Genomic DNA, 10,638 nt, shown 5'->3' on the forward strand with positions numbered 1-10,638 from the left:
TTATTGTATAAAAAAAAAAAAAAAAAAAACTATTGTGAAAATTATGTCTATACTTTATAGCATTGCTCGTACCATCCAAAAACGCACCTTGCAAACAGTTATCAGGAGCTCGTTCTCTACATTCTCAACGTTATTGAATGGCCCAAAATGGGGGAAAAAAAATGAAACATTAAGTGTTTGACATTCCATGTCCATGACAAGGAAGTCCATACAGAAATTTTATCTTTCCAAGTCACAAAAATCGACGGCAAGAGATTGGGTAAGCCCTACCCTAACCCTATGGTTTCATGTTTCCTCTGATCTAGGTTTTAATGCCATGACTACTGTAAGTCTCTATTTATTTTGGAAATTTTCGTTTATTTATCTTTGGCTGAAACAGCCATGTTATTGTTTTATGCAGGCCAGGTAGCTTTCTGAAATGGGCATTGTGGAATCTCCATTATGCCCATTCTATGAGAGACCTATCTAAATTTTCAGGTATGGGCCATTATATCCATTAATACCATTTTTTAGCCAAAAAAAGGCTAGTACCATACAACAAAAATAACTACCACAATTTGTTGGCACAACCTCTGCATTTATTTGTTTTGTTCAACTGAAAGGTATCAAGAGTCTTATAACGCAACTAATGCCTCCTAATGTTACCAACAAAAATGTCTAGGATTCAAATCCCCCATCTCCCATTGTAACTAACAAATTTATCAATAATAATAATAATAATAATAATAATAATAATAATAGTAAAAATACTATTTTGGTCTCTAAACTTTATCAAAAGTTTGTTTTTCGTTCATAAACTATAATAAGTTCTTTTTTCATCCTTGAACTATTAAAAATGTTTCACTTCTTGTCCTTAAAGTCTTAAACTTTAAAAAATATCTTTCTTCATCCCTAAACAATTAAAAATATTTATTTTTTTCATCCCTATTTTTGTCTCTAAACTATTGAAATGAACTCTTTACAAAGTTTAAGGATGAAAAAAAAAAAAACAAACTTTTGATAAAGTTTAAATACCAGAATAATATTTTAGCTAAATAATAATAATAATAGAATAAAAGGCAAGCATCCTGCTTGACCATCTAGAAGATAAGAACCACCCGACATAGGGCATTCTGCAATTCATAGCCCTTTAGGTAGTAATCTGTTCTTTTCTTTTCTTTTTTGTTAATGGGCAGTACTTCCCCCAACTTTCCAAGCGCTGGCTGCCCCATGAGTACAATGTACATGTTGCAATATGAATTATCAATTTTATAAATTGAAACAATTGCATGCAACTAGCTAGAAACTAGCACTCATGCTTCACTTTCACATGGCTGCTGCCCTAATGAGCTATCACAAGAGCTTAAATACGTTGAGATATATCGTAAAGCAAGAAAAAAATAGCATTATGTCATGTTTTGCAACATCTGTTTTCAATAGCGAGACCATGAGATCAACACAAGCACAAAAGCACCGAATTCTGATGTAGTAAAATTCAGGAGGAAAATGCATATAAAGAAAGTGCACATGGTGTTACTTGCTATTGCTAAGCAAGAAAAATGGCATTACGTCTATGATTCCATCAATAGCAAGACAATCAGTCAAATACTAATCCATTCTGGAGTAACATGCTTGTTGCTAAGCACCACCAGCTCTATTGAGATTACATCCAACAAAAAAATGAACATAACATAAAGCAGACATTTTTGAATATGAAGATCAATGCTCCATTTACTTTTACCTTTGGTGCAGTAAACAGTTGAAAAGATCATCTGAAACCTTGTATTTATTCAACTATTCACAGGACCCAAAAAGAGCACAGATGTACAGGAGATAACCAGACCTTCTGAATTCATCTCTAAACCTGATAGAAGCTCTATACTCTTAAATCAGAAGGTTATGAACTTTCAATTAATAATATCGCAATTGAACCCTTTTACAAACTTTAAATTGATCAGCCATCATGTTCAACCCCTTACCAGTATAAAACAATGAGCTAGACTTAACATTTAAAAAGACATAGGCTAGGCTCCAAGTTGTTTCAGCACAAGGGATTGAGAGAGGACCCCAACTTTTTGAGAAATGCCCCACGTCAAAAAATCAATGCCTTGGGCTCTGCACAAGATTGGTGGTTTGATATATATATAAGTTCAGCTATATCATGGCAGAGATAAAGAATTTTGAGCAAAACAAAAATTGAGAAGATATCAATTGAAATGCAACAGAAAAGCATTATGTAGAACAATCAAAGGTTTAGCAACACACCAGCCTTCAATGTGCGGTGTAATTGATCAGAATTTATGCTGATGCCTTCAGTGGACTTCAATTTGTTTGCCTCTACTTTTTTTCTCACCTTTGAAGAGCTCAAAGAGCCTTCGACTATAAAAAATGAGTACACGTGTCAAATTTGAAGAAAAAGCAATATGAGAAATGCCTGTTGAACTCCATAAGATAAAGATAAATATAAATCACAAATAACAATTACAATTTTTATTTACAATCTAAAGGTTTGAAATGAAATTTGCAAATAACATTGGCTCATGTCAGCATGGAATTGATGGCCAAATAGGATTCAGGACATCAGAATATTGGACATTGTAAGATGTTAACAAAATGATGCAGGACAGTGTTGCAAAAGGGAGGAAAGGGGTGGGGAGAGGGAACACCTAGGCTTCATCACCTAGAGCTGCCTGCACAGAATCATCACCAAGCTAGAGAGAATATTTCTCAACTCCAGATTATTCACTAAATTCAAAATGACAGTAATGTTTCCTCTAGGGCCTATAAATAGGGCCCCAGATTACATAAAATAATGAATGGAAACCAAATCATAATTAAGATTGCAATCACATTCATTAAAACCCTCAAAATAAAATAAAATTCAAATCAATTCAAATCCCAAATCCAGACCAATGGAATCAAATCAGCATGTGTCTGCACCACAAAAGCTAGAAAGGTTTAACAATCAGCTAATCCATTCAACAAGATTTAAAAGAGATGAAAATAACTTGTCTTTGATTTAGCTAACACAGACAACATGATGCAGGCAACTCAAATTTCAGGATGGCAGATCTGGTTGGTTCCCGATAGACAAACTTAACTCAACTAAGATGTTAAATTGGGTCAGATATATAGAATCTTTTTCAAATAATCAAGGTTGGCCACTTTTATCCTTTTCCACCATTGTATTCTATCTAAAATCATTTACTTTATCACCTCCTTATTAAACATATCCTCCTCCACTTTATGTCTATCCATATTGTTTTAGGCCTCCCTCAACTTATTTTCACTCCTTCAACATGATTTAAATTATTCTTTCACTAATGCATTTCCCTATCTGGCTGTCCCCCCAACCTCACCCCCACACACACACCAAAAAATAAAATAAAATAAAACACTATTTGGAAATTATCTTATTCAACCTTTTGTTTCCTAAAAAGCCCCTAGTTTGTCAAAAGTAAATTCTTGATATTGTGACTATTAAGTTGTAGCACGTAAGTATAGCCAGGTAAGAGACTTGACCAAGTAGGAGCACCATGTTTATTATTAACAACAAGCATTTTGGTAAACCTACACCCTGTTTATTATTATCAAATTTGGGTAAACCTTTTTACCTTGCCATTCCCATACTACTTTTGACTCGCCCTTCACCAGCTTTGGATAACGATCTACTCGGGAATCTTCTTGAACCAGTTCTTCTACCTGCAAAGTATAGGGGAAATTATAAACAAAACTAATAACAACATAATAATCATAAACTCAATATAAGTAAAAATCATCAATGATATAAGTTTAGTATAAGGGAAAACACATAAGCATTTATAAATAAAAACAAACCAATGGTCCTCAACAAGCACACCTGACTTGCATTAGTTCATAATATCATAAAATTACCCTTGAAGATTTTGGATAAACTCTTTTTTTTATTGGTGAAGATTTTTTTACAAACATTAGAATTTAGGAAGAAAACAAAGTAGATAAATCTTTATCAGCTACAGGAGTTATGAGAAAAAGATGCACTATTAGGAGTCGTTCAATTCAAGTTGAAGGCCCAAAAAGATTTAAGGCCAAACGAATGAAGGCCAAGGTTGTGAGAAAATACATGATTCCCAAATATTGAACAGATGACATGGCTTCCTAAAAATGAATGGCTCAAATTTATTTATTAATTTTTTATATAATTTTAATTATTAATGGTAACTTATACAAGCACCTGATGGGTTTTGAATTCACAATCTCTCCCTCCACCATGCTTTTTATAAGGGAAGGAGGTGCCATTTGAGCTAATGCTCTTTGGCATGATTCATTGTAGCAACTCCAAGTAGTAAGGCCTGTAAGCCAAAATGAGACTATGCCAAAAAGATAGACAGCGAAAGGAGATTCATGTCATCAGTGCAATGGAGCAAAATAAGCCAACTTTGGTTGTACTCAAAGGTGTAAGGCATTTTGAGAATTTTATTAAGTCAAAATGTGCCCAGATTGATACAAAATAATCACTTTTTTATACACGTAGATAACGTATTAAAAGGAACAAAAAGGGATGCAACCCTACGTACACTTACATATTAACTAAAACAGAGAGGTATGAATTCAAACATTTGAAACTGGTTGGCTAACTCCTGCGCCAGTACTCCAGTTCCTCCAAAAAAGGTCATTGCAATGAGATCATAGATGAACAAAGGCAACTTTGTTATCTCACAAAAGCATGTCATTTTATCAACACATACCAACACATGCAATTTTAAACTCCGGTAGAATACAACATCAGGGGATTTCATTTAGTCCAAATCTTTGGAACTCAAATGTAGCAACTGAAAGCTTGTAGACTAAATTGTGATGGGATCAAACCAAATGGGGTAAATTGTAACTTCCCCCAAAAAGTTACTGCTTTGGAATTGTATCTATACTAATCCTTAGTGGAAAGAAGTTATTTAGGTGAAATAATATCCAAGGACAAAAAAATACCTTTTTCCATAACACTGGGTTTTTCCTCTCTCTTGGCAGAAGAAGATGATCTCTTAACCTAGAAGCAACAACCCAAGGTTCACATTCCCCATTTTCTCTCTTTGACAACAACGCATTATCTTCGAGTATTTCGCAAACCTATCACATTGGACACAAAGAATGTTATGTTTAAATAAAAAGATTCAGAAAATGGAATCAATAAAGGGATAAAATCAGGGATAATTTTTTCTCTCCTAAAGTGTGCACGGATCAAGAATATAAAGGGAAATCAACATCAAGTTAAAAGAGAAGTATGCACACCTAGCCATGCATTACTAAGCTCTCCTAAAAACAATCCATGAAAAAACATGTACATGAAAGAAGAGAAATAGATTCCAGCGGTCCTGGAACTCCTAACTCCCAAGAAAGATAAAGGGCTTTTTTTGTGAAAGTGAAACAGGGAGATAGTGAATTTAAACAGGGAGACACCCAAACTCAGTGCCACACAAGTACACAATTCACCTATGGCAATAATAATAAAGCAAGAAATTGATGAAGGAATGGATGTTAAAAAAAAAAAAGATTCTGCCTTCACATATATGAGTCTTCTTTGAATCTTGCTACAATGTCCTGTTCAACTGTTAAGTTCAGGCACCAAAATCAAGTATTCAGGGACAGCTACCTCTATTGCCAAACTTTATACAAAATAAAGATGCCAGTATGCTTATGTAAAACTACAGAAATGCCAGTTGCACCAAATGATGTGCACTGAGAGCCAGCGAATTTATATCCAGCATAAGTTGCTCCTCACATTGAAGCAAAAGGTCTGCTATCTTCTAATAGAAACAGTGTCATCATCCAAGAGTAGTTGGATAGCATCAAACAAGGTCTGCTTACTGATTTTGTTTATTAGATTTTTTCTCAGATTATGGTGCACTTACAATTATTTGTCCAGTGGTAGGTGTAAAAGTAATGTCTTGTTAGCTGGGTTGTTTAATTCTTAGAGTTATAGTACGTCATGAGTAATATCGTAAAAGGTTCATCACTGATGGTCCAACTTAAGTAGATCCTGGGAAGGGTAGTTTGAAAACATTCCTATCATTCAACACATGAAGTGGCCATTGTCAAGACTAAAACTCACACACTTGCACTTGACAGCCCCATTGCACCATGTAGTTCAAAAATTAAAAAGGCTACTTTCTTCCTGATATATGGTGCATCTTTATCTCCATTTCTTTGCTACTGTGAGCTCACTATTATTCAATTTCCAGGTCAGCTCAAATGAACTCAACAAAATATTTTTCATTCACGACCATATACATGTATTGGAAGCTGTCTTGTTCCCATCTCTTCAATATGACAGACATAGGGTTTCGTGACTGACTTACAACCTATAAACGATCTATCTGCTATATATTTCCAAAAATAAACCATTGAAACTTCTAAGACAGCAAGATCAACACATTTCAGGATGAGAATGAGGTGGCAATGAAATGAACAAGAAACTAATATTCAGTTGGCTGTACCAGAAAATAACACAGGGCCTTGCATACCTGGTGATAAAGTTCTTCAACTCTACTTGATATATATTGTCTCTGACGAACTTTCCAGAATAACACTGTGCATCCAATAAGCTGTAAAATTTTGATATTGTCAACAAGCTTCAACATAATCATTCTAGAACATATAAATTGAACAGTGGTCTTTTAGAAATGGAATACCAGTGTGGAAACTGGAAAAAATATAAGAGCATGCTCAGAGAGCCACTGACGGATACAACAGGCAACTGGCTTGTAATGCTCTGCTAACGGGTCAGGGCACTTCAACTCTTTGATCCTAAAATAAAAAGAAAAGAAACATAGAATAAAATGATTAGGAAACATCCAACCTGAGGTCCTGCAGCATTCATTAAATCTTTTTCTGAATTGAAGATAGAAGGGTATACCCATGAGGATCTGTCCTTGTCTCCAATAATCTACCAACAGCATCCATTGCCCTTTGTTTTGTATACATAAAGGTGCCATTGTCCAAGCCAACATTTTGCACCAAATCATGTCCATCTAACTCCTTCCATATATCATCCTCTCTGACCTGACAATGGGTACAAAGTTAGAACTACAAATGTGGGCAACAAAACTCAAGAATTTTGCATTCACTGACATACGCATGTAACATTAGTATAGAAACAATTGCAATGAAGTTAAGAGGGTTGCAAAGGTGACATACCCAAACTGCCCCAAGCCCATCGCACAAAAATTGAGCTTGTGCTTCACAAAGATGAATTTCTATCCACTTCAACTGCAAATTCATTATATATAAATTACAAATTAGAAAGACATACATGATATTCAAAGTTAAATTAAGCATTTTTCTATCCCAACCACATAAGTGTACCAGAATGAATAAGTTTCTTAGGACACACAAGTTTCTTAGCTGTTTCATTAATATCTCCATCTTCTACACACAACTTCCCATGCTTTCTATAACCACGAACACATTCCAACTTGCCTTGGTTACATTCTCCGTTACTCGGACAAGGCTCACAGAAATCTGTAAATTATCCAAATTGATTCAAATGTAGCATTAATAGAAGTAGTAAAGATCAAACTAGAACCTATTTCTCAGGACCAGTGTATTTAATATTGATAGTGGTACTATACAACAGGAAATATTAAACAAGAACATGTTTAGAGGTCAGGCTAAACAAGCGTGCAAGCGTGAGTTTATATAGACAAGGCACAAGAGTCATACCAATTAAATGAAGCAGGAATACAAATGTAATACAGCCATGAAGGAACAAAGGCCTATATGGTAGATGGAACTTCAAGACATGATCTTCATCCCACTATTTTGAAGCATATGATAGATGGTGGAACACCCAGATATTATTTTTATGAGCAAAACTTAAGTACAATTCTCCACGTACAGTAGTACATTAGGTTCCCCAATTAAATTCAAACATATAGTTGCATTGACCAATAAAGCACAAACACTGTTATATTTTTTTTCAAGAACAATTAAAATGGATGCAGATATGAGTTTGAATTTAATTGGAGAACCTAACATACTGTACCTAAGGAATTGTACCTTAATTTTACCCTATTTTTATAACACTAGATGAGTACAATTCAAGAAAGTTGCATCACACATCTGTTGCATTTAAGACCCATTTTTCTGTTGTTCTCTATCCCATAGAAAGTCTACTACTTTGCAAACTTGTACACCAAATTTTAGGAACTAAGGCTTGGTTTTTGTTGTTGTTGCGTGTATATATGTATATATGCACCAGTTAATGAAACTGCAAAAAGTGCCAATATAGATTTGCTTGTGTTTGGAGCAACATTCATGAAACTATTAGTACTCTATAAGAGGCTTGTTATTCATTATTCATTGCCTGGTTATTAGTAAGATAACTAAGTCCAGCTCCTCAAACAGCCTACCACGCAACTCGGCTTGCCTCTATAATCATGCTGCTAAACAAAAATTCTCTCATTGTGTTCCATAGAAATGAATTTTTGAGTGATAACCCACTAATTAAATAAACAAACAAATATATTTTCAAATTATTCATATGGGAAATCAATCACACTGTGTACCAATTGAGCAACACCCACAAAGATTAAACATTAAAATCCATTACTGTGTGTACAAAAACAGAAACCCAAGTGATAATTCATAATAAAGTAAGTACCGGAGATAGAATCTGGGGAGTGAGAGTTGTGGGAATCGCAGAAGGGCTTTGGTTGGCGGTTGATGAGAGTGAAGAAGATGTTGCAACCCACGGCGACAGAGGAAGCGATGGCGAGCACCGCCACGAGTCTCAGGAACTCGTCCTTGGAGGGAAAAAAGTTGTGTGGGGGTTCCTTTATAGACTTCAGCAATGAATTTGATGGTACAGAAGAAGATGAAGAAGGACGACGATGACGACCACTACGAGTGGAAGACATGGCTTCGTTTCTTAGTCTGAGAATTGTCGCAAGAGAAAAAAGAAATGGGGAGGGAAAGGTAAAGGGGAATGTGATTTTGAAGCTGTACGTAGTTTCGGCTTTTTGAGTTTGGAACTTCAAGAAAATAAAAAATTCAAAGGTTTCTCTTTCTTTCTTTCTTTTTTTTTTTATTTAATACTAATAATTAATATGTAATGCTTATTTTTTATCCAAAAAAAAAATGTAATGCTTATTTTGAAAGTACTCAACTATTCTACATTTTTATCGAAAATTTTCAACCAAAAAAAAAAAAAACAAAACAAAAGAGATTTTTTTTTTTTTTTTATGGGAAAACAAAAGAGATTTATATATATGGTTTGAGTATAGATTTGTTATTCTTTTGGTTGGAGGGATGAAAAGGGAGATGATAGAAAATTGTGAAAGTGAGAAGATAGAAAGTGAAATTTTATTTTCTCTCATTTTTGTTCGTTAAGAGTGAAAAAGTAGAGGAATAAAAAAAATTAGTTTAAATAAATTTACTCATGTATCTTTATTAAACAATGATGCCCAATTAAAACAAAAAGTGACAAATAACCATATATATATAAAAAAAAAAAAGCAATTACTGAAATTTATTAAAAAATAAAAATCATGTCCAGTTTTTTTTTTTTAATAAAAAACTATCACTCTTAGGCCCTAAAAAATGAAAAGGAAAAAAAATAATAGAAAAGAAAAAAAGAGTCAACGTTAATCAAGAAACAAGGAAAAAAAAAGGGACGCCTGGGCTTAGGGAAAAAAAAAAAAAAAAAAACATAAACAAAAGGTAACGCTACTTCCCCAAGATAGAAAGAAAAAAAATAAATAAAGGCAACTTGAGGGAGTCGCACATGCATGTGGGTATTTTTGTCAATCAAGAAAAAATTTATCTTCACTCAATTTTCTCTCTACTCGGAGAGAAAACTTTCTAATGTGATTAGGAAGAAAAAAAATACTTGGGCCTTCTATTTATTTTCTTCTCTTTCTATTTAACCAAACACACTTTAAAAAAATTTTCCTACTTATTTTCGACTCCCAATTTTACCATCAAATTGAAGCTCCTTTGCGCTAACATTTTTGGGATCTCAAGGCTGGAGTTCCTCCTCATAGCTATCGAGCATTTAAGGTGGGGCTCTCTCTTCTAGATTTGGTTTTCTCCTAAACGGCTTTATTTGACTTTGAGACAGATTATTGTAGAGCTTTGACTTTTTGGTTTCTCAATTTGTATTGATGCTCCTTAGTTTGAGGCGGATTCCATGTATTGATGCTCTATTTTTATTTTTATTTTGGTAGATTTTTCATGAGATTTTTTTTTTTTTTTTTTTTTATCTCTCCTAGCATATGGTGTTTTTATATATTTTTCTTTTATTTGTACGTATTTGATGTTAGTAATAAAATTAATGTAAGAGAAAGTATCAAAGAACTTTTTTTTTTTTTGAGAATAAATTTTTTATTCTTTCTAAACACTAAGGACCAGCCATTATTCATAAAATACAAGTATAATGATTATCACATTGTCTATTGTATACTCTACACATTTCCTTTAAAAACACAATTTCATGATTTCACAATTTTAAATGAAATCATGTTTTCAAAAAACAATTTTAAGGAAAATATGGACAGAGTATACAATAAAATGAGTGTAACAAAATTTTCCCATAAAATACTGCCTCTTTATTAGCGTATAAAACATAGGAAATATTCGGATGATTATTTAGCTATCAATCTGAGACTCTATGATATTATTTAATTC

At 33.6% G+C, this 10,638-nt stretch overlaps 1 protein-coding gene across 1 annotated transcript; it reads right to left on the reverse strand.

The window, feature by feature from the left end:
- Positions 1-1,738: 1,738 nt before the first annotated feature.
- Positions 1,739-9,005, reverse strand: LOC111997914 (uncharacterized). Its single transcript, XM_024030047.2, has 10 exons — positions 8,615-9,005; positions 7,346-7,473; positions 7,150-7,221; positions 6,869-7,014; positions 6,645-6,759; positions 6,477-6,557; positions 4,945-5,082; positions 3,594-3,681; positions 2,245-2,358; positions 1,739-2,094 (listed from the first exon to the last, which is right to left on the reverse strand). The coding sequence occupies exons 1-10, from the start codon at positions 8,868-8,870 to the stop codon at positions 2,072-2,074; spliced, it is 1,161 nt and encodes a 386-aa protein (XP_023885815.1). The 5' UTR covers positions 8,871-9,005; the 3' UTR covers positions 1,739-2,071.
- Positions 9,006-10,638: the final 1,633 nt, after the last annotated feature.

The sequence above is a fragment of the Quercus suber genome, unplaced genomic scaffold, assembly GCF_002906115.3.
Source record: "Quercus suber isolate HL8 unplaced genomic scaffold, Cork oak 2.0 scaffold_59, whole genome shotgun sequence".
Lineage (NCBI taxonomy): Eukaryota > Viridiplantae > Streptophyta > Magnoliopsida > Fagales > Fagaceae > Quercus > Quercus suber.